At 39.7% G+C, this 25,264-nt stretch overlaps 1 protein-coding gene across 2 annotated transcripts in view; it reads left to right on the top strand.

Moving 5' to 3' along the window:
* Window positions 1-25,264, top strand: part of C4B (complement C4B (Chido blood group)) — an 876,141-nt gene that overhangs the window by 762,457 nt on the left and 88,420 nt on the right. For both annotated transcript variants that reach the window (XM_044083184.1, XM_044083183.1), the window contains exon 35: window positions 495-569. In XM_044083184.1, coding sequence (XP_043939119.1) covers window positions 495-569 — 75 coding nt within the window. The remainder of the gene's footprint in view (window positions 1-494; window positions 570-25,264) is intronic.

Raw genomic sequence — 25,264 nt, 5'->3', positions numbered from 1 at the left:
AATCTATGCCCAATGTGCCAAATCTTTCAGAAGTGCATAAAACATATACTTTTTACCATAGCCCTTTGTTGGCCTTGCTGGTTTTAACAAGTGGAAACCAATGAACTCCTTTCTAGGCTCTGTTACAAAGTCAAAGAGAGTACAATAAAGCACTCTGTGAGGTGAAGTGTGATTGATATGAATTATTATTATTATTGTTAGTGAGCCTTTAAGTAAATGTGGTGCTTAACATGACCCATAGTAGTTAACTATCTTTCATTAGCGTCTCACTTGTTATAATAAACAACACATTCCGTGTCGTGTGTTCCTGTATTTTCCTGGTTCAATGTCATAGTTTGAACTTTGAATAGGACCAAATAAGTTTTTTATTCTGAAATTTGCTCAGTAACTTGAATTGAAAATTAACAGTTTTCTGCTTTTAATATCTATTGTTACTTGGTGTAGATGCTGGTTGGTTTGTTTCACCTCTACTGTAATTTATTTGTCTTTTGCAGTTGGTTTCACTTACCGAACAATATATCAGTCACTATGAGTTCAAGGAAGGGAGACTACTACTTTACTTTGATGAGGTAAGGAATATGTGATCTTTAGGTTTTCTTGCACAGTGTAACTTTAAAGATTTGTGATATCATAAAGTGTCCTTTGCCCACAATTTATGCCGATGCACTGATAATGCATAAAGTAATGCCCTCCAAAAAATGACTCCACTCATCACGTGTACATTATGAACCTAAGAAAAAGGTATTATCACTGACCTGCTACAGAAAGCATAGAAGGAGAAGAAACTGTTTTCTGGCATCAGGGGTTGGCACTGAAGTTAAGTGAAAATAGCACTGGCTTCAATGTCAAGTTATTAATAACATGCAATTTAAAACACGCCAGATAAGAAACAATACAACTGCCTATCACAATTACTTGTACTGATATGCACACAATGCAAACGAGTTGTTTCTAAAGATGAACTTTACTGTACAAGGAGCGTTTAAGTCAGCTTTACATACTTTGCAAAGCCATAGAAGTATTTAATATTTTCTTTGGTGAGAGTGCAACACTGTGAGCAGGTTAATGATAGTTTATCATTAAGTAGCTGAAGCAGTATGCATTGAGCTGCTAGTATTAAAATATATGTAATTAATAAGAGCAGCACATCACCTTATATCAAATTGTAAAACTATTCTATTATCCATTCATTTAGTTAAACAGCGGCATTTGTATACAGTATACCTCACAGTATGCCAGTTACGGTCTTTGGGAAGAAGAAATTACTATGTTCTTTCTACACTCCTCACTTGGTGTCTGGTGGGCATTCCTTATTTCTATACTAACTTGGTCAGTTGGTTAGCTGTTGCGCTGCATGTGCTCTGAAATGCATGCACGAGTGTATATACATTTCTGTGGGTATACTATTAAACATCAGGGAAGTAAGCAAAGGTCATATATATCACAGCTCTGCCTCCAAGTAATTTAAACAGGCCTGTATTAGTTCAGCAAAGGTTCACTTTAGCAAACCTCTGTTCATCAAAAAAAAAAAACACTGAACATTTACTTCAGTGAACATTCACTTCACTTAATGTGTTACACGGGAAAAGTAACTAATTGCCCAACATTCCCCCATAACACACACTGGAGTATTTTAAACCCACCCAGGTGGGGGTCTGTGCCCCTCACCCACCCCACAACTATATATACTAACTCCAAGATCACATTACAGTAGGGAAAATGGCAAACGTTCTTATCCTGGCCAACTAGTTCCTTTTCCTGTGTAAATCCTTTGCTAGTGTGAACATTTGCTGAAGTGAACATTTGATGTTTTTTATTTGATGAACACAAGTTCAGTGAAATGAACCATTGATCAACTAATATAGACCCATTTAAACAAGTGCAGAATAAAATAATGATGATGCTAGCATGGCGAATGCATGCGTAACACAACACAGGTAGAACTTAAAAGAAAAATATTATAAAGTTGCAGGCATTAAGTACAGCAGACATTTAAGAATGCAAAGAGATATACAAAAACTGTACATTTAAAAGTATAATATTACAAATCTAACTGCTGCAAAATACCAAATGTTAAGGCTGTATACAACATAGAGGATCATGGGTAAGTCTATGATCACAACTAGCTTATTTTGTGTTCAAAACATGGATGACAAAAAAATTCACTTGAGAGAGGATACTTGGCATCCATATCTTGAACACATGAAGCTGGTTATGATCAGAGATGCAATCATAATTCTTTGTAATTCGTAGAGCTGTATCTGCTCCATGTACTTCTAGTTAAAGAAAAAAGTGTAGGAGTGCAAAGGTTTTTGCTGGCTTTTAAAGTCTTAGAAAGTTGGTAAAGCACTTTTTGCCATCTCATCGCCGCAGTGTTACAGTGGTAGCATTGTTACCTCACAGCAAGAGGTTCTCCCGTTCGATTCTTAGCTTGGCTTGGAAGTGCCTTCTGTGTGGAGTCTGCATGTCCTCCCTGCGGTTGGGTAGCATTCGAAAGACATGCGTGCATAAATGGGCATGCCTTCATTGAAAGTTGGGTGTCGAGCTGGCACCTCGGCGTTTCATAAAAAAATCTACTGTCAATCATTAGCGGACCGGAGTTCCGCTGTGGCGACCCCTTACCAGGAAAAAGCCGAAAGACAAACAACAACATAGAGAGCAAGCAGAGATGAAACACACCTCTGAAGATCTAACAGCTTTAAAAAGTGTTAGGCACTTCATTTTACTATTTTTTCTGAGTGTGTAAGAACAACGCATCTAACAGCTTTGAGATGCTGTCTTACCCTCTGCTGCTACTCTTTGCTGGCTAGCACAGTCACTTCTTTCTCCTAGTGTGAGACCAGGCCTTTATGTTATTTATGTGTCCTTAACTCAGTTTTGTTAAGCATCTGTTAACTGTTAAGATTAGTTCATATGCAAGGGGCATCCCTAACAAGTTTCCTTTTTTCTTGACTTCAGAGAGTAATCACAATGCTTCATGTGCTACTGTGTAATGGACTTAATCTGTAATGCTAAACCCAGTCCTCATTACAACCATAGAGACCAATCTAATCAACATTTCAACAATAATTAAAAAGAACTCTCTCAATCTTCTAGCTACATTAAATCAGTATAATTATTAAGAGCATATACCCATTTAAATCCTTGCTTCACAAGCACAGGCCAGATATTCTTGATATAAAAGAGGCACAGCTGCGAGTAAAAGAATCTCTTCTATCCCCATTGCTAGACAACACCTCCCTTTTCATAAGTGACTGACATAACACCCCCCCTGCAGGGGGAAGGGAGCCTTAATTTTTATAGATAAGCATCTTTCTGTCCTCCTGGAACCCATTTCAATCATTAATAATACCACTGACCTAGACATGCTGTTCACAAAACTGATTGCTGGTAGAAAAACAAAATATACATCACCTGTGTTTATCAGTCCCGACCTGCTTCTCATAGCACAATCTTTTCATTCCCACATAACCTACAAGTCTAGATCTCAAACCATAACCTTAGTTTAAAATTGGGGCTCTAAATCATCACAGGCAGGGCCCCCTTTAAAAAAAAAACTTGCTCACACTGCTTCGTGCCACAGTCTTTCTTAGTTGGGACAGCACTACAAGCCACCAAACACACACACAACAATTCTGTATATTATTCTCAAAAACATTTGTCATTACTGCGCCTCACTGTTGGTTCCCCCAATAGTTTAAATAACCATTGCCCCATTGATTCTATATAGTAATTTTAAAAACTGCCCCCAAATCCCTCCAATAGTCTCCTTCAGTCACTTATTCCCATTTACCAGAGAAGTAATCCTACTGAACTAATGTAGTTAACCGAATGAGTGGATCTACACCTTCACTTTCTTCACTGAAAAGTTATTAACTATACAGAATTGCATTCATCCACTCCAGAACATATGCTATAATGTCAACACATGACAGCACATTCCTCTGTGTACCTATATAAATAAAATAAAAAATATGATATAGACACAATCTCTGTCATTTATAGAAAGCCACAAACAGTATTTACTGATATTACTACTTAAAGGAATTAAAGGTCAAAACAGGTACAAGTGTTATGTCATTTTACCTCAGGAAAAACAGAACCTGTTCAGTGACAACCACAAACTCTTGTGGCAAAATATCACAGATTTATCACAAATTCCAACTCCTACTGCAAGTGATATAAAAGACTACCTCAATAATCCCACAGGCCTGCCATTACTTCTCTTCCAAACAACTGTTATGTCCCACATCCATGAGAAACAGGGGAGGTGGATATTATGGCCATTTAATAATTTCACTTCACTACTACATGAGGAAACTCTGTGTCCAAACAACTCAGACATCTTCCATGCAAGTAATATTTTCCTTCAACCAAAATGCATAAAAACAATGTCTTACATAGTCCTACTCTCAATGTTTATAATCTCTTTTTTTACGAAAAAGCCAAATCACTTGAGAACAGAAAACAGCTATTAACCCACTCCCAAAGATATGAAATCCCAGTACCTTTGACTACTTCCAGCTAATACCCAAGCTCCCAGTATGAAGCAAAACTCTTGAAAAACATATGTACATTCAACTGCTGTCATATATCTAGCTTATTAAGATTCTCACTAACACCCTGTATGGCTTTCTTCTTGGCTTTAACATGTCAGCAGCCATATTCAAAGCTACTCACTCCATTTATAGCAACGTGGAAAAAAGCCAATTAAGAGGTGCTATATTTCTAGATTTGTATTGCACCTTTGGGTTGGTTAGTAATGTATGTCTGTTCAATAAGATGATTTTGACAGTTCCAATACTGCATAACCAAAGAATGTTTATCAGATAGACAAAAGTACTATGTTGCAGCATTTACTCAGATGGAGACGTTCTCTACTTCAGTGTGCCTCAAGGGTAAGTTCCCAACCCTATCCTCATTTATTTACTGATAATTTTATGAAGGAGATATCAACTAGAAGTGAATTTATCTTTTCTACATATGACCTTCTTTTCAAAGTAATCAATACCATGAATAGGTTTAGGGATGGACTCTGCTTCACATGGATGAAGAGCCTATTCAAGATCATGGGGATCCTTTGATCCACATATCTGCCTTGCCAACATGTTCTATTTATGTTGCAAGCAAATTTCTGGTGCTGTTCATTTTGCAGATGTGCAAAAGCTCCATCAGGGCTGGATCTAAGGATGCTTTATATGCAAAGCACAGATCAGCTCTCAACAACCTGTAGGAGGAAGAATAAAGCAGCAGGGCTCTAAGGTAGTCTGTATAGGACAGTGTGTTAATACCCTGGAATCTCTTCGTGAGGAACCAATGTGGGCATTCAACTTTTGCATATGCCTAGACAAGTACACACTAAATGGGGCATTGTACTCAATGATGGGCCTGATAAGGGGCAAGTAGAGTGTTACCATAACTTCCTTGGACCTTGAAGTTATACCCATACTTATAAGCTGGAAGACATAGAATGATTTCTAACTACCTTCACTATGTGTTGGTCGAAGTCCAGATTATTGTGTACATGTTCCCAGATCTTTAACTTCCAGACCATCTCTTAGAGGTATCTTATAAATGGAGTAATTTTCCTGGGTAAATGTTTTCCCAGAAGGGACTATAATGCACTTTTGTGCATTGAGTTTTAATCCATGTCTTTGGCACCACTTGTTTGTTTGTGTTAGACCTGCTTTCTGGATGTTACCGTCATGGAGTAAATCTATGCTAGCTCCCAGTTTGCAGTCATCTGTGAACTTGGTGAGCCAAAGGCCCTTGACATTAGCCTTGACATCTGAGAAGTAGATGCCAAACAAAAGTGGGCTCAGCATGGAGTCCTATGGTACTCCACTGGTGTCCTGCTACATGACTTCTAGGGATCTATCTGTGAACCAGCTAACACTCCAATGAGTTATGTAAGAACTTATACCTAATTCAGTGGGTTTGGCCTCAATACCTGAATGGGGTATTGTTTCAAATACCTTAACCAGGACGATGTAGGTGGTATGCACCATTTTCCCTTCATGCATTTCCCTGGTTACCTTCTCAAAGAAGTCTACCACGTTAATTAGACGTGACCATCCTTTGATAAAACCAACCTGGGATTGGTCCATAGTCTGTAGGTTGCCAATGTCTTTGTTGATCATTTCCATGATAATTCATTCCATGGCTTTGCATATTAGACTAGTCAGGCTAGTGGATATATAGCTTCTGGGGTCAATGGATGGTCCACCATTGTGAAGGGGAATAACCACTGTCTTCCTCCATTCGCTTGGTATGCAGTCTTTCTGAGACTGTAGTTGAAAAGTGACTCGAGTGGTCCTGATAGGTCAGATTTCAGGGAATTTAGGAGCTAACCTGGGATATTTTTGGGCCCCATTCAGGCTGTGCTTTCGGTCTTAGTGAGTGCCGCTATGACCTGCCCCTGCTGATAGTTTGGGAAGTTTATGCTGGTAGGGATATCGCAAGGGGAAGGCGGGGGGGATTAAAGTTTAATTGAATCTGTTGGCCAACAGATTTGCTATGTCACTCTGCTCACTGAAGGTGGTACCATTTACTACCAATTCAGCACACTGCTGTATGTTACCCTTAAGGTTTCGAATAGCTTGAGAAGCTGTCTTGACTTTATAATTGGCCATTGTATTTAATTAGTCCTCTACATTCCCCATTTAGTTTTGTTAGTGAGCTCTTGTCATTATGAGAGTTCCTCTTTCTGACTATGGCTATGACTTTTTTCCTTTCATTATGCATCCTGTTAAAATTAGGATTCTACCAGAGTGGTTTGTTTTTGGGGTTTGTTTTCAGCTTGTTCTGGTAGGTATAGCAGCCTCTATGCAGCCATTTACATGCTTGTACAATGTTTCTGTGAATAATAACACTTTTAATATTTCCAATTTCAAGTTACTTTTCAGGGAAGACCTTACAAACAACTGACTATGCTTCTGTACTACACAAGGATGAGCCTCTCAATGATTACTCACTCTTCTTCTTCTTCTTCTTCTTTTGGCTTTTCCCGGTTAGGGGTCGCCACAGCAGATCACCTTGTCTGCACATTGATTGGCAGTGGAGTTTTACAGTGTCGAGTTGCCAGCCCGGCGCCCAACCTTCCACAGAAGGCACACTCACACGCACACCTAGGGCCAATTTAGAGTGTCCAATCCACCTGCAGCATGTCTTTGGGATGTGGAAGGAAACCGGAGCACCCGGAGGAAACCCACGTGACCACAGGGAGGACATGCAGACTCCGCACAGAAGGCACCCCAGCCGAGGATCGAACCGGAGAACCTCTTGCTGTGAGGCGGCAATGCTAACCACTGCACCACCGTGGCCGCCCCTCAATGATTACTCACTCTACACTTTCTAATTCCACACTATCCTCCTCCACTCCAAATCCATTCACTTCTTCTATTCTCTCCTTTTTTCCTTTTCCCCTCCATCTTATCCTTGCACTACTATTTCCCCTTTCCCCTTTTCTACTTCTGTTTCCCTCCCCCCTAATACTAGCCCAGGTGCTTCTACTTTACTCACGTCTGAAGTTTTCGCAAATGGATTGTCTAGTGTAATATGCCTTTTCCTAGAACAGTAAGAACAATATCTTCTCACTGTTAAATAATGTATTTAGTATTGAATTTTCATGCTGAGATGTTGTGCCACATTTTGTCTTTCCTTACCACTGTTTGTAAATCTTTCCTTTTTTCCTGAACATCACTTATTTCGCTAATGTTAGTTAATTGCTACTATTGCTAATTAACAGCTATTGCTACAAAATTTTGTAAATTAACTATTTTCTATTGTTAGTTACTGCGGTGGTGGTGCTGCGGTAGCATTGTCGCCTCACAGTAAGACGCTGTCCAGTTCGATTCTCAGCTAGAGCGTCTTCTGCATGGAGATATGCGTAAACAAGCGTACCTTCATTGAAGGTTGTGCGTCAGGCCTGTCAAGCCAGTACGTAAAAAATCAACTGCCAATCATTAGCGGACCGGAGTTCCGCTGTGGCGACCCCTAACCGGGAAAAGCTGAAAGACACAAACAAGTTAATAACTATTGCTGTTAGTCAAGTCCTTTTGCTATAAGTTTTCTTAGATGTAGTATAGTGGAACTGATCACCCCGAGCCTCCACTGAAAATGGGTTTCTTGCCCAGTTGGACTTTCCTGGTAAACAAATATAAAATAAAAATAAATAAATAATAAAATAATAAATAATTCTACACACTACTATAGCCTCGCTTCATCAGTCTTTCTTTTAGGGTATTCAACTCTGAGTGAAATCCCATATGACTGATGAAGCGAGGCTATAGTAGTGATGAGATCAATGATGGGTTATATGAACTAGATTCCCTCAGGCACGGGAGCGCCAGCCCTTACTTTTTACTTTTCCAATAGAATTGGACATGATATAAGGAGCATCCCCGTGACTCACTCGAATGAGGTTAGGATACCCATGTTCCTTACCACAGATAATAAGACAGTTTATGATATAATCAGTAAGCACTGGGGGATACTAACTACTAACCATGATATTAACAATATTGTGGCGAGATACCGAAATTTAGGTTTAAGAATAAGCCCAACTTAAAAAGGATTCTCTGTCAACCCTTTGATAGGCATGACTTTGGACATAAGCAAGGCATGGATACACTTCCTTGTGGAGAATGTAGTTACTGTAGATATTTAGATCCAAGTGGTAAAGTTGTGCACCCGGATACAGGACAGAGTTACAGCTTTACTATTTTGGCAGATTGTACCACCTCACATGTAGTATATATTGTGGTATGTGATACCTGCCGGTCTTTCTATGTTGGATTAGTTTGAATTTATGTGAAGTGTTATGAAATGTTTTAGTACTAAATTTTGTGTACAGAATTTTTACATATGCATACATTTTATATATATATATATATATATATATATATATATATATATATATATATATATATATATATTCTATGAAATCTTGTAGTTGAAAGTTTTTTAGTTAATATATGTATTCTATCTAAACCAGTGTATATTTATTCTTAGATATGCACTTTTTGTTATACATAGTATAACTCTGTTTTTAACAATGACTATAGAGAGCTTTATTGTAGCGTTGTTGCTTTAACTCTACTGTTGTTAGTGACTGAATAATTGCTTGAAAGCTTTGAGTGTCTGTTTTTGAATATATTAGAGAGAGCCGTTAGAGTATGTGTTTTCATTAATGGTCTGAAGAAGCTACAAGTGAAAGCGCTTACCAGTGTACACATTAAAGTTCTCCTTCTTTTATAACTGAATTTTTGGTGTCTTTGATGCTGTATGGTTGTCTCTGCTGCTTGGCTTTATTTGGATTATTTATCGAACTTACTTGCAGTGAGACATTTACCCTGAGGAGTGTTTTTTGCTTTATAAACACATTCATCCCTAGAGCCTACTATTTTGCTCATAGTCATTAGCAAGCATTCCCCTTCAAATAAAGGAATAGCAGTGTAGCTTTGACTACAATTTATTAAAATTAGTGATAGAAGAATACTTACTTGACCACAGTACAGATAACCCCAAAAGCAACTCCTTACAGAAAGACCACTCATTTGCAGGGGGTTGGAGGAAAGCCTCACCATCAGAGAGGCAACACTCATAGATCAGCTGATAGTGAGGACTCTTCTTGATGGGTCCAAGGTTGGACTGAACCTTAAACAAAGCCACCGGGACTGATGGAACAGAAGGATTGCCCAAGGCTAGAACACACAGCTCTTGAGGACTGCTATCCCCAAAGTGGCCTGTCTACAGCTTATTGTTGAGAAAATAATACTTGATGTAGGTATGCACCAAGGACAATGTGGTCATAGCACTAATGTCCACAATGCAGACATTCTTGTAGGAAACAATACAGATACACATTCTCCTGATGTAGTGAAACCAGACCCCAACATTTGCCAGTGTGTGGTTGGCCAACAGATGGCAAAAAGAGAAAAAAAGTAAAAAAAAAAAAAAAAGTCGGCAATCTACTAAGAAAGCATGTTCTTGGCAACTGCAAGCATTTTCCATACCAGCACAAAGTGGAATGAGCAACTGCTCCATCTTCCTAATCTCGTGCAGACATGCATGCAGTCCAGGTATCATCTGAGTATGTATTTGCAGAATGCAAATGACCGTCTCTTCCCTTGTTTCTAACATAACAAAGAAAACTTGGAATTTAATGCACTGGCTTCCCTAAGAAAGGATGCCTCATTGTATGGCACTATGCAACTGCTTGTTTACATATCATATAAATGACTGATTGTCTGACCCGATGAGATACCATGGAAATGGATTCAATGCCTTTAACTCCTGCAGTAAATGGAATCATGAATACTGTGGCCACCATCAAGCCCAGCAGGAGCATAGTTTGCAGATGGAACCTGCAATGCATCCTCATCCTGTAGGCTGAAGCCATGATCTTTTGAGCCATCTCTGATTCCAGGAATTGCCAAGACAGAAAAATGTCCATATTCAACTGAGTGATGGTCAGGAGGACATCTTTCAGGTTACTGTGACTTTATTTTTTTACTTTTTATTTTATTTAATGTGATAAAAACACAAATTAAATTATCCTGGGACCCTTTTCAGCCACAATCTGAGCCACAGATCTGGAAGCAATACAGAATACACTGCACCAACAGGCAGTTTGCAATAGCATGTAACACAACAGCACAGTTTGTTTAGACTATTCAAGTTCTACATTATATGTTGCCTACTAGGATGGAACAGCTAAAATGATCAGATATAATATGTAGTAACATATTTCATCTTGTTAATTTTCTTTTTAATTTTCCCTACCCTTCACTCTTCAAATGTGATGTGAAAGAGCTACCCGTCTCTCTCTCTCTCTCTCTCTCTCTATACATATATATATATATATATATATATATATATATATATGTATAGAATTATATATATATAGAGAGAGAAAGAGAAAGAACACGTAGAAATCGATTTTACTATTTGAGGTCCTTCTTCCCTTCCTCATTTTGTCTTTTTCAGTATATTGACTGATCATACAAATGTCCATCTCGTAATATGTGATAACTGAAAGTCTTGTCCCACCTCTTGCCATGCCTTAATACTTCCTCGCACAAGCAGTTGCTGCCACGTCATTACTTTACTTTGTTTTCTAGTCCACATTCACAACACCGTTCGTGTCACTCTGGCAGTTTAGGCTCCTACAATAGGTAACAGCTCCAATCTCCATTCTCCTATTCTTCCCCTCTCAGATCGTCTCTTCTTTAATTTTTAGTAGCCATTCAGCAATGGAGTTTCCAATCATCCCATGGGGGACAATGACATAACCACCATTACATCCTCACCTTCCCCCAAACTTTCAGTCATGGCCCACAACATTCTTTTACATATTACCTCGTACTGTACATTTAGATTCAGGACCATTACTTATACCTAGATGAGTAATAAAGTCTTGGTGTTGTCCCTTTCTCATCCAGGAGTATCATACATGTAGATCATTGGGGTCTCGTGAGTGGAGGAGGACACCAATAGTATTTTAAATACATTAATGATTATGCAAGATGCAAAGTATGGGAAGCATCCAGTACCACCTGTTTGGTAAACAGGTCTACAAGTCTTTCTTCCCAAGACGTTGCCCATGTAGTCCTTGAAAACATCTGCCCTACAACTAGTAACATTCCACTTACCAATAACCAAGCATAGTCCCTCTAGGAAAAGCACTATTTTGCCAGCGTTGTTCTAATCTCCAGAACCCTGGCTCTAAACTGCCACAAATGAATCTTCCTACTTAAAACCCACCCTTTAACCCAGCTGTCATTCTTTTTAGATCCTATAATCTATATTATCCATTCATCATTGTTTTCTCACCGGGGGAGCTACTTCTCTTTTTCTTCTTCATACCCAGCCTGGCTCAACTAATAACTTATAGCTCCTCCATTTCAGTTTTAGCATTCTTCCTTGTCTAAATGGGTTTCTACTAATTCTACTAAATCTACTCCTGTTTTTTTAACATACTGAAACATCTCTCTTTTTACTGGATTTGCCAGGCATATCAGTATTCCACGTTGCCACGAACACCTTCTGTTCAGCTCACTAAGGCACATGTATGATCTACAATTTTTAATTCAAGATGCCCAGTCATACCTTGTTGCCCCCTTCCTCTCAATGTTTTTGATCTCATTACAGCTAAAATCCTTGCCCCTTCTAACTTTCATGCACATCCCTCATGCTCCATAAAGTGACTTTTAAAAAGATAAAATATATATACACCAACATCTCCTCTGACTGCTGCCCCCCCTTAACATACACTGCTCCTTTAACTATGTACAAAAATATAATAATTTCTTGCAAGGTCAGAGATCAGTGTTCTCCTTTGTTGCTCCATCCTCACCATCCTGCAGCCATCACCATGGATGTGACTTAACCTCAAGGATAGGCAGCCCCCTCCCCTCCACTCTGCTCAGACTGAATTTATTGCTCCATTATTACACTATGAAAAATCAAGCAACAAAGAGAGCATGAGGAAAAAAGACATATAGTAAGGAATCAGAATTCACATTATTGGAATCAGAATTCACATTACTGGAATCAGAATTCACATTACTGGAATCAGAATTCACATTACTGGCTTACAATATTTTCTATAACATTGCTAAACCCAAAGTTAATGTCTAAGTAATCTGACAATTATGTAAATGTCTTTTTCTTTAAGGACAGTGCAGCTGCACAGTGTTATGCATCCTTTCATCATTGCTTCTAAAAACATTATCATTCCATCAGTATACAAAAGCTACTGCCAGACAAAGCAGTTTGTGCATTAAAGCCACTTGCCTCTTCAGCACAGCCTCTGCATCCTGTTATAATTAAATAAAGTATGTATGTAAAAGTTTCACATCATGCCTTCACGGTTCCACTCAACCATCTTTATTTACTCCTTGAACTCTAAATCAAAAAACATAGTCTCCCTTTCTCTGGCAGCAGCCAATGTCACTGTGGTTCATATCACTGTTAACATGAGAGACCCCCCCCCCACCCTTTTCTAATTATCTAGTCTCCAAACACAGAGAATCACTTTGTCCATAATTGTCTCAGGCCCTGGAAATCCAAAATACTGTTATCCTTCATGAAACAGCCCCAGTTAAAAAAATCCTTTTTTACAAAGTCCTTCACAAACTCCTTAGAGCATAGTCCTGGACCAATCATAAGCAACACTTACAGAGTTAATTATCCAGTCATAAATGCAAACAAGATGAAACTCTCTCCTTATCATCTAAATTCATAAATCAAAGCTCCTATAATCTTGTTTCAATGTCAGCTTTTGCTCCATGGCTCCTGCCTCTTGCTCTCAGATGCTATCCTCCCTTTCCTGCACCACTTGTCTCCTAAATATTGGGAATGGCACCAGCCTCCTATCCCAACAAAGCAAGAGGGCATCCTGCCATTCCTCTCCTCTCATTATCCTCGCAGTATCATTGCCTTCCTGGAGCAAACAGATCAGCTTCTGCAACAATGATAAAGCCTCCACTGGATATCCCGGAGTGCTAGGTGCCCCTGGAAAAATATCCATCTTTGGGATGGGTACAGCATGCTCCACCTAATACCTTTCTAGTTGCCCAAAATTGCCCTCCTTTGTCTAGTTTCTAGCAAAAAGTCTTGCTCAGCAGACACCTTGGAGTTGTACACCATTAGAATTTTCCCTGGATTCTACAATTCAGTGGGTGTCTTCAATCTGGCGGAAGAAGTCTTGAATTGCACTCTTTCTGTGCCCCACTTCAAGATGGCCATGGAGTATATCGGGCTCACTCTGTCCATGCCCTGGCAGTTGTCAGCCCCATCAATTTGATTAAAGTCTCTTGTATAAATCTGATAAAGTCCCTACCCTCAACCAACTCCAGGACCCCAACAATTCTGAAGATTTTCCTTCTTGGTCAGTCTTCTATTTTGTCAGTCTTACTTGTGTATAATCCACCAAGCTTTTGCTGCTGCCATCCACACCATCAGCTTTGTCTGTTCATCTACCAGGCACGGTATCACAGAGGAGTGTTCCTTGAGGGCACTCTCCACTTCCTCTATTCTCTTTTTTAGTGCCCAGTACATACTCCTTCATCATTTCATTTCTTTGATTTTTAACCAAATAGTGTTCAGTGATGCTTCTTGATCTTGCAGTCTTTGCTACAATGCCTCTATAGGAGCTTTTGTTGACATTTCTTCCCCTTTCTTTATATCCCAATCTTTCACAAAGAGCTGCTGCTAATTACCCTCCCCCACTTTTGTTTTTGCTTATTTCAGCATTACCTTCCCTAGCACTTAATTCACTTCTCCCAGCTTATTAACTATTGCACTAGGTATGCCTTTATGATCATTTATTTTTCTTAACAAGCATGTGGAGAGGTCAGGCTTGATAGTTAGCATAGTAAGGCATTTTTGATACATTGTACCAGACAGTGGTGTCCCTTTAGAGTTGTCAGTTTTTGTGCTTTTGGCTCCTTTAAGTTTATTATTATGTCAAAAGCATTACAGTGATATTTGATGTCGTTGTTAGCCTGTTAACCCAAGGGTTAACACACTAGGACTGCTTCCAGGGATTTCCTGGGTGTGGCTACCAGAAACATTTATTTTGAGGTAAGAGAACATCAGGAGACCTGCATCTCCCAAGACATTTAGCAACATTACTCAAAAATGTGGGGAAGAATCTGGCTGCTGTAAAAAGCCCAAATAACAAATTTTACCTTGAAATGAAACTTACACAAAGAAAACCAGAGATACCTCCTTTGGTGACCCCAGACATTGATATGCCAAAAGGTATTCAGCATCATCATCTAGGCATCCAACAGGTGGAAGAAAAAAATTCCCTACAGGCTGACATTCTTTAGATGTTTGATTTTGATTAAATGAATGAATATAGGAAAAAGCTAAAATATAATGGTAACCAAAGGACCAAAATCAGAGATAGCTATTGTCTTTAGATACCTTGGAACTTCTTAGAATGACAAACAGGCTTTGCATTAACATGCTGTTTTGAAGGTTATTACATTGGAAACTCAAGTGTCTGTCATCATTATTTATTAACTGCAGTTCTAGCTGGTTTGCCAGGAAAAAAAACATAAACTGTATGAGGAATAAACTAAAATGTATGGACAAAGATGAGAGAGATTCTGAAAAATCCAGAACAGCTGAGAACATCTATGCCACACACACACACACACACACACACACACACACACACACACACACACTTGCACTCATCAGTTACAACCACTTGACTGTGACTATAAACCTCAGATGTTTGATTATGATCAATTGAATTTAAAAAATACATAACTGTCACAGAGGACTTCATCTTCTCAGCGCACTATTTTCAGAATACAGTGTGTGATCCACTGTAACCAAATACCTGTCAATATCTTTGCTTAAGAATCAAAGAGAAACCTAAAAAGTAACAAACAACAAAGAACCAAAATCTGGGACAGATGTTAACTTTGTATAATTTAAAAGTTGCTAGAATAACAGGCTCTGCATTAGAATGCTTTTTCTGAAGGCTGCCAAATCTGAAACTCGAATGTCTGTCATTATTTAATAATTGCAATCCTCAATGATTTGCCAGAAAACCACAACTTTTGCAAGAAAACAGATTGACATATGAGGCAAACTGGGAATTGTTGAAAGATTATATACCCCCTCCCACACACACCTTTCAACTTGTTTACTCAAGAATTCTGGATAAAGTCAACAATAATGAAGGAACAGAGACCAAAAATCAGAGACAGCCATAATTCCCTTAAAATGTTAATGGAGCAAATGGTTTTCCATTGACATTGTGAACATACATTTTCTGTGCAATAAGAAATGTAAAACTCTTAACGTCTGCTTTTATTGACTGACTGTAATTCTCAGTGATTTACCAGAAGATTAAACTTTTTTAGGGAAAGAGTGAAATAATGTTCGAAATCAGGGATGGATAAGAGATATGCAGAGACACAGCACACACACACACACACACACACACACACACACACACACACACACACACACACACACACACACACACAGACACACAGACACACACACACACACACACACACACACACACACACACACACACACACACACACACACACACACACACACACACACACACACACAAATAAATAAAATACTGTCCTTCCTACATACCGGCCTACTTGCCACAATTAAAAAGAAAAAAAACTTAAAACCTTAGTCCCAGGCTCCTGCCTCATCCATCTGTATTTTAGCCCTGCTTTCACTTTCAGTCTATCACTGTCTTAATCACCTGAGGTAACCTGAACTAGTAGAAAAAGCTCCTTGCTGCTTGATGCAGCAGCCCAGGGAAACACTGACATCCTCAGGAGTTGCTCATATTGCCCAAAGTCAGGCTGTTTTAAAATCAGCCCAGCAAGTGGAAGAAGATGATTATTTTTTTTTTCACTTGTTTGGTCTTGGAACTCTGGACATGTACATTTGTGGAGTTCTGAGTACCCAGAATCAGAAGGTTGACTATTATTTTTAATTGAAAAATAATCGTCAGTTTCTGACTATAGTACTAGCTCTTTCCTTCCCTTTTTTTTTCCTTTGTAACTGGCAGGACTGCAGGCCCTCAGCCAATACCATGAACCTCACCTAGTGAAAAGGCAAATGAGGAGGAACACGATGTTAAAGCAAATTAAGAAATGGTGGTAACGTCTAAACTAGTAGTAGAATAAAATAATTATACAAATCAGACTATTCTGACAATGGTAAAAAATTCAAAATACAAACAAAAGCCACAGTAATAGAGCATAGCAAGAGATTAAACCACAGAATCAGTGTTCAGAGTTTTTAATATACCACTTTCATCTACAAAGACTTATCAGAAACTGTTAAAACACATTCCCTAAGCATCACATATATACATATACATACATATATATATATATATATATATATATATATATATATATATATAAAGAATCAATAAAAAACTACCAATAATTATTCAATTAAAACTTTATTACACATAATTAAGGTAGTAAATTCTTAAAAATATCATAAATAATGAACCCTGGTAGAATTATTTAACTAAAAACAGTATCACTTGTAAACCTTTAACTTTTTATTTTTTTAAAAAAACATTTTCTGTTAACAAATTCATTTAGCCCTGGGTATTTATCTACCAGTTTCTGATGAAGTCTACTTTGTCTAGTAGTAGAATAAATTGATTAGAAAGACTATTGGTTGTGTCAGGGAGAAAAGGCAAGATGGCAATATACTCAAAAGTTCAAGGCTAAAAGGAATCACAAGGTAATAAAAAGAGCTTGTTGTAGAGAGTGGGAAACAAATAGCAAGGAAGCAGAAATTAAAGAAGGCATTAGGAAGGTCTGTACAGAAATATACGGCAATAAGGAGAATAAACTTACTGAAAATTGGATATGATAAGATGGGATTGTAGGATACAGCCACGACACTCTGGACAAACAGGGAAGTCATGAAGGCATTTTTGGATATAAAGGGGAACATCTTGAGGCCCTGATTAAGTGCCCACGTTTTGCAAGTGTTAGATCGAGGTAATTATTACCTGTTTTCCCTAAGAAATTATTTTTGCCAACATTTTAGCTACTGAGTTCAATATGATTCTGAGAAGGTTGTTGATGGTAGTTGATTTTATGCAGTATTTCAAGGCTAAATTGGATATGGAGACAAAATGAGATAATAGCTCTGTTTGACTTAAGTATTTCAGTTCCATTAGGTGAAAATTCTTCTAGAAGACTGTAGGAAAAAGGTTTCATGGAAAAATGTGTTACAGATATTAAGACAATTTATTGTAATCTCTAATTGGAAGTGATGGTTACTGGTGGTGGTGGTAGTAGTGGGGGAAATTTATCACCTGTCCACATTTGCCTAGAAACATGTTAGGACTGTTTCTTTCCCAAGTTTCTTCATAATAGTAATAGAGGAGTTAACCAGGAAAGTCAGATGAGGTTTACAAAAGTTTAAGCTAAAGAGGCTAAGGCCTAACTTAGATTATATCCAGATGAATGTATATTTTATGCTAGAGATAGTAAATTATAACCTCAGTGAATTTAAACAAGTGTCTAGGCTTCGATGCAATCAAAAGGAAATTGTTGCTTCTCTTACAGGAGAAAAGATTGGAAAGATGTTATAGAAAGAATTTACCAACAATACTTAGAAACATCAGTTGAGTCCAGTATGGCTGACAAGGCATACATTATTTTAATTGGTAAACAAGCAGAAAAGGAAAATGTCTTATAAATACACGGTAGCCATGGACTCGTCCATAATATTATACATACTCAGAAGCCTGCCATTCTTCTAGTTCACCCACCATTATAAGACCTTTAGAACTCCATGGAGGCTTGCATAAAATCACAGCAAACATTTTAAAGATTAAGCCGGATTGCTGATACAACTTTTGGGAATGAAACTGGAAGGCTGTGTCTAGGTATGACAACATGAAGTCAGCAGACATGAAGAAGGTTAGCAGCTGGGATGATGTAAACTCTGACATCATTTTATGAAGAAAGGCTAGAGGAAGATAAGGGAACTTAAATCTGTGAAAGAAATCAGATTGTGAAAACAGTAAGAATAAATTAGTATCCAAGTCCTTTATGGAACATAAACTAAAAAATGGACTACTGGAATTTGATTAGTGAAAGTATCTTCAAATACAAAGAATTTTTGGAAATGGTTTCTCTCCAGACCTGTGGCAAGGCAAAGGTCATTACCCTGGAATGGATGCCAGAGAATTAACAAAGGTAAGGAAGGCATGACTTCTGCAGACAGTGGTGACAGAGAATCCTCAAAGGTGACACAGGTCCTACAATAGACCAGGCATGAGAGGGAGGAACATGTAGTCGAATCTCTAGGTATGTGGAACAGTATATAGAAAGTAGTTAGCTCATTCAAAAAAAGTTAGTCAGCTATAGGACCATCAAATGAAAATTCTCTTCACATGGTTACTTACCCCTGTCTGGCTCGGGAAGCAAAGAAGGAAGGAAGGAAGGAAAACCTAACGGATCATGTCGGAAATGTGGAGTAAAGTGACTGAAATGTGTCAGGGCTACTACTGGACAAGTACAAAATGGGAAGAGCCAGTTAATTCTTAGCAAGAGATTTTTGAAAAGTTTCTGTCCTGTCACAGACATTTTGTATTAAGGGAACTGCAGAACATATAGGCTGGTCAGAAGGAAACATTAAGACTTATATTTTTGGCCTTTGATATGAAGACATGCCAAACAATGGAAATGGGATAAGGAAAAAGAGAAACTGATCGTGTACCTGGATCTCTTGGTCTCAGTGATCACATTACGTAAAATTTCAAGGAAATTGGAACAACTGTACCATGTCTGAAAAGGCATCTTCTTGCAAATTTGAGGTGGATGATTCTTTCCTTTTTCTTGGAATATGGTTTTAGACCTAAAGGTACAAACTTAACCCAAGAACTGTGTTGTATCAACCACTGTTGTAGAATGTTTTGTTGTTTGCATTTTTGTTCTGGTAGAGACATATGTTGGAGCAAACCAGTGATGTAATAATATGGATGCTTAACTATGCAGAATGTACAAGCACCTAAGTTATGTTTACCAAATGATTTAAAAAGAAAGAAAATCTGGTCAAAAATCTAATACCATGCAGGCTATTTAGTGTCATCTTTATCCCTTATGGGATGATCAGATGGACTGTTTTTGACTGGACCTTGCTGATTTAGTCAGGCCTGGTGTCCTGTTACAGTAGGAGAATCCACAGGCCCAGATAACCCTAGTCAGTATCTAGGGGATTTGAGAGACAGGTCTCTAGGATCATGCTGATCTGACAAGGACTTCAGCTAATCATCCAAAAGATATTGTTGTGCAAGAGCCTTGAGATGCATCCTCCAAACAAGGTGAGAGCTGAGAGGGATTCTTCCCCAGCTGCAAGCTCCTCAGCTAAGGGAGAGGACTGGCTGGAGTCAAACCCTTGGTAATTGTGGATAAGTGCACCATTTGTCGTAAACAGGGAACCAACTAGCTACTGGACTTACCTTGTGGAGGTTCAGGCCTGAGCTTGCCCTCCAAGTATTTGTCTTTGTAGTACTGCTTCAAGGACCAGCTGGCATTATGAGGGCATTTCCTGATTTCCTCACAAAGAGCTACCAAGTAGTCACATCTTGGTGAAGTAAGCTAACAGCTTTTGACTCTTTTGATGTCATATAGTTGAGTTAAATTCAGTTATTAATGTCATGCTCTTCTCGAAAATAATGCAGCTAGTGGTGGTAAGGACTTAGTTTGTTAATGGCCACAAGGACATGTACGATGATCAGATTTAAGCATGCTAATGCATGACTTTACTGATGATATTAAAAATCAGTATCTACATTGAAAAAAAGAACCAACAGTTTCTGAGGTGGAGTTTGTTTATTTACCCAGCAAAGTACATTACAGTGGCATTTTCTCACCTTACACACCTTCCTGATCATAGGACTTTGCTGGAAAAAAAGTGCCATATTCCTGGTAGAGAAGTATTATTCAATGGAAGATCAGTCTAGTAGGTATTTATGTGGGAGGCATAGTCCTCACATCCTCCCTACACTGGGACATCTTTGTAACTTTCATTTAATACAGTCATCTCCAGGTCACTACAGCTAAATGAAAATGTGAACCTTGAGTACAGAAGTGTGTGTGTGTGTGTGTGTGTGTGTGTGTGTGTGTGTGTGTGTGTGTGTGTGTGTGTGAACCAATTACCTGCAGTGCTGTAAATACAAATAGATATCCAGGCACAGAGCAGTAGATGTTCAAATAGATCACTCTTACAGTAGCCTAGGCTATGCAGGTTATATCCTGCCAAGAATATGACAATCAGCCAGCTTCCTGTTTAAGGGTGCCTTCCACTTTCCCTAACCAAAATGCAATGGATATTCCAACATATCATAAATATAGCTTTTTAAGGAATACTTGAACTCACAGTGGGCACTGTCTCAGCTGTGTGTGAACTCAGAAGTAATATTCATAGGTTCATAGGTTCATAGGTTCATAGGTTCATACTAGGCTATCTGCCCGAGGGCATTTACAAGCCTAGCCCATTGTTTTGTGGCTTACGCCACCCCTTTAGTATGGGGAACTAAACCCATTATTTTGCTGTGCCTCTGTCGAGCAGTGACACTGAGGTAATCCCTGGGGTATATCTGCGATCTCCCATCCATTGGTCAAGATTTCTCTTGAACAAGGCCAGCGAGGTGCTCTGCCTCACATGTACCGGGATTTTGTTCCACAGCATAGGGAGTCTTTGGGTGATGAATCTATCCCTCCAGCACGTCCTATTAATGGTCGTGTCAAGGTTTAAGTCTCCCGCCCTTGTGGCTCTGATGGATCTGGATTTTTTGAGGTGAAGCATATTCTTCAAATCTGGGTTTGACATGGCCTTGTATGTTAGGCAAAGGTCACCTCTGAGCAAGCGGTAAGCGACTGAGTAGAGCTGGAGTTCTTTCAGTCGGGCGGCATAGGACAGATTTTTGAGACCCTTTATCCTTTTGGTGAGGAAGTTTTGTGGCCTCTCCAGCTGTTGCAAGTGTCGGGTCAGATACATTCCGAATGGGGCATTGTACTCAATCACTGGTCTGATGAGTGCTGAGTAAAGGGAGACTATGACCTCCCTTGATCTAGATGAGAAACCCTTCATGATAAGGTGGGCAATGTAGAAGGTCTTCCTAACTACTTTAGCTACATGGGTGTCGAATGACAGACTACTATCAACCTGGGTCCCCAGGTCCCTGATAACTTCTTCTGCGCTCAGTGGATTGTCACCTATTTGGTAGCTAGGGGTAACCTTGTTTTTCCCGAAGGGTATGACTATGCATTTTTTGGCATTTAACTTTAGGCCGTGGCTCTGGCACCAGTTATCCATTTCTGTGAGACCCTTCTGAAGGATATCTGTGTCAGATGTGTTTTCTACTATGGTGCCCAGTTTGCAGTCATCTGCAAACTTTGTCAGCCATAACCCTCCTGTGTTTGCTTGTACTTCGGAGAAGTAGATGCCAAACAAGAGTGGGCCCAGGACTGAGCCCTGTGCAGGGTTGCCGGATTTCCGGCAACCCAGGTAGGGACAAAAAAAAAAATAGAAGGTCTCTCACGAAGTGAAGACCAAAAAAAAAAAAAAAAAAAAAAAAAAAGGTCTTCGGCAACTGAAGACCAAAAAAAAAAAAAAAAAAAGGTCTTTAATGCGGAACTGTGAACTGAGCTAGCTCACTCTGCCTGCAATAAACACTGAGCTTCTCGTGTTTAATGCATTGCAGTTCCGCATTAAACACGAGAAGCTCCGTGTTTAGCGCTTTTTGATTGGCTCATACGGCATATGGGCCATCAATCGCTAAACACGGAGCTTCGTTTTAATGCGAACACAAGAAGCTCCGTGTTTAGCAATTTTTGATTGGCCCGTATGCCAGGTATACGGGTCAATCAAAAAAAACAAAAAAAACAAAACAAACAAAGTGGAGGCTGGCCGGGATTTAAACCGGCAGGGCGGGACTCGGGATCAGGCTACTGATCTCGGGACAGTCCCGCCCAAATAGGGACGTCTGGCAACCCTGGCCCTGTGGGACACCACTTGTGACAGGCTTTGAGTCTGACATGGCACCAGCAACTCTGACCCTGTGGGTTCTGTCACTCAGCCAGTTTGCAACCCATCTTGTGATGTATGGGTTGACATTTAAGCTGATGAGTTTTTCAATGATACCCGAGTGGGGTATTGTATCGAAGGCCTTAGCCAGATCGAGGTAGGCTGTATGGACTGCCTTTCCCTCATCAATGGCTTTGGTGACTGTTTCGAAAAAGTCAACCAAATTTAAAAGGCATGATCTGCCTTTGACAAAGCCAAACTGGGTTGGATCCAAAGTCTGCAAATTCCCTATGTCTTTATTTATGAGGTCTATTATGATCCTCTCCATGGCTTTGCAGATAAGGCTTGTCAAGCTAATGGGCCGGTAATTTCCAGGGTCGGTGGAGGCACCGCCTTTGTGGAGTGGTACCACAGTTGCAGTGCGGCACTCCCTGGGTACGTATCCAGAGGTAAGACTTTGATTAAACAGCTGTCCTAGCTGTGGGTTTAATTCCTCATTGAGTTCATGGAGCACACAGCCGGAGACACCATCAGGTCCCATGGATGCTGTGTTTTTTGCTTTGGAGAGAGCAGTTCTCACTTGGGCGCTGGAGATGTTTGGGGGGCTGCAATCGTTTGGAATAGATATCTCTCCTTTTGGGGGGGAGGGGGGGGGAGAAGTTTGCACTAAACCTGTCAGCCAGTATGTTGGCAATGTCTGTAGGATCAGTAATCTTCACATCATTTTGAACTAGCTCTGAGCATATTTGGGAGTTTCCTCCCAGGTTTCTAACATAGCTAAAGAAGGCCTTATGATTGTCTTTTGAGTCTTTAGCTATTTTTCTCTCAAAATTTGCTTTGGAAGATTTTATGAGAGCTCTTAGTTTTTTACTTATAGTGATCAAGGGTGTCTTACCTTTTAAGGATTTTGCTCTATCTTGTAGTAGCTTCCTCCTTTTGTTGTAGAGTTTGTTTATGGCTGGGGTCCACCAGACTGGACGCTTGCCTTTGGTACAAAGAGTCTTTGTTTTGCTTGGGATTGCCTTATCCATGCAGTCCTGTAGGTGCTGGTAGAAGGCATTTGTAAGTGATTCAGCGGCTTGAGTACTGTTTTCCCGCTCGGGGCCTTAAAGGAGACCACACTAGTCTTTAGAAGTGTGAAGTCAGCTTTTGAGAAGTTCTTTACTGTGGTCTTTTTATTTCAGGTGGGGTGGGATGAGGACCTCCAGCGAGATTAGTTTGTGGTCTGATCTCACCAGTGAGGGGTACACCTCCGTGCTGAACATTGTGCTCCCATGTTCGTGATGATGAGATCAAGTATGTTGTCTCCTCTTGTGGGGATGGTGACTAGTTGTTCCATGGCATTTGAGTTTATGAATTCCAGGAACTTTTGGGCTAGGGTGTTTGGGCTTGAGTAGTGTTCCCAGTCTATATTAGGGTAATTGAAGTCACCTAGTATGATGGTGTTTGGTGATACATTTATCCCCTCTAGTGTTTTCAGGAAGGCCATGTGAGGTTCCTGAGTTTGTGAGGGTGGCCTGTAACATGCTACAATTTGCAGAGCAGTCTTGCCTATGGTTAATTGCACCTGGATGGTCTCCAATGCATGCGTTGCCACCAGTCTTGAGGTGTGGGTGTCCTTGATGAATATGGATACCCCTCCTCCTTTCTTGGTATTGTCCGGATTTTGGGGCCGGAACGCATGATATGAGGTAAAACCTGATAGCGCTGGGGTGCTCTCGGGAGCCTTGAACCAGGTTTCTGTCACAGCACAGACATCGATGTTCTCCATACTGAGAAGGGCCTCGAGTGCGTGCATTTTGAGATTTAGGCTTCTGGCATTGAGCAGCATTACCCTTAGTTTTTTTCCTTTTTTGTGTTATAGGGTGGTAGGTTTAGAATTTGAGCCTTGCCTAAAAAAGGCACTATGGGGGTGGCAAGAGCCTTTGCCAATATCCGGAATCCCAGGGGTGACAGGTGCAAGCCGTCCCTTGCGAAGCAGCGTGGCTTTTCCAGCATGTCATCCCAGGCAGACAGACACTGGATCCCCTTTGAATGACACCAGTGTTTAAGCCAATTGTTAAAGCTGATCATCTTATCTCTGTATTCCTAAAGAATGTTGCAGAGGTAAACAGCTGTAACAGAATGCACCTTAGGTACAAATTGCTAGGTCTTGCTGTATTTGTTATAGCAAGAGTAAAGCCATTGAGAAAGTACCTGAGCTGCCCATGGGCATCTATACAGTGAAGGAGACAGTCTCCTTAATTAAAATGTATTAGGTCAAAAACTGGTGAATGTGTAAGACTGTCTCAAGCTAGGTTTCAGTAGCTTTCTCAGCCATGAAGAACGAGTATTCTAAAGATGTCTTGCAGTTCAGGAATTCTGTTTCCTAGCTGTGGGAGCAGCAACAAATAAGGTCCCCAAGACAGATATTTTAAGTTTGCTAAAACTGTGGATTTAGAGAGAGAGAGAGAGAGAGATAAAGAGAGAAAACATGCTTCTACAACATAAGTAAATGTTCTAAGGAGGCATCGGTTGCCTGATGAACTCAGGAGGAAAGTACCTCTAAGAAATTCCTTTTATACTTTAAGAGAAGCCAAGTACTTTGAACCCTATCCGAGTAAAGTTTGAAAACTGCCACAAAGTGAAGTTTTACAGACAAACAGAGATCTAAGCGAAAAATCTGAGCAGTACTAGAAGGATTGAGGAACTG

This window comes from Protopterus annectens, chromosome 9.part0 (genome assembly GCF_019279795.1).
Source record: "Protopterus annectens isolate FY-2018-M chromosome 9.part0, PAN1.0, whole genome shotgun sequence".
Taxonomy (NCBI): Eukaryota; Metazoa; Chordata; order Ceratodontiformes; family Protopteridae; genus Protopterus; species Protopterus annectens.
This window is presented reverse-complemented; position numbering and strand designations above follow the sequence as displayed.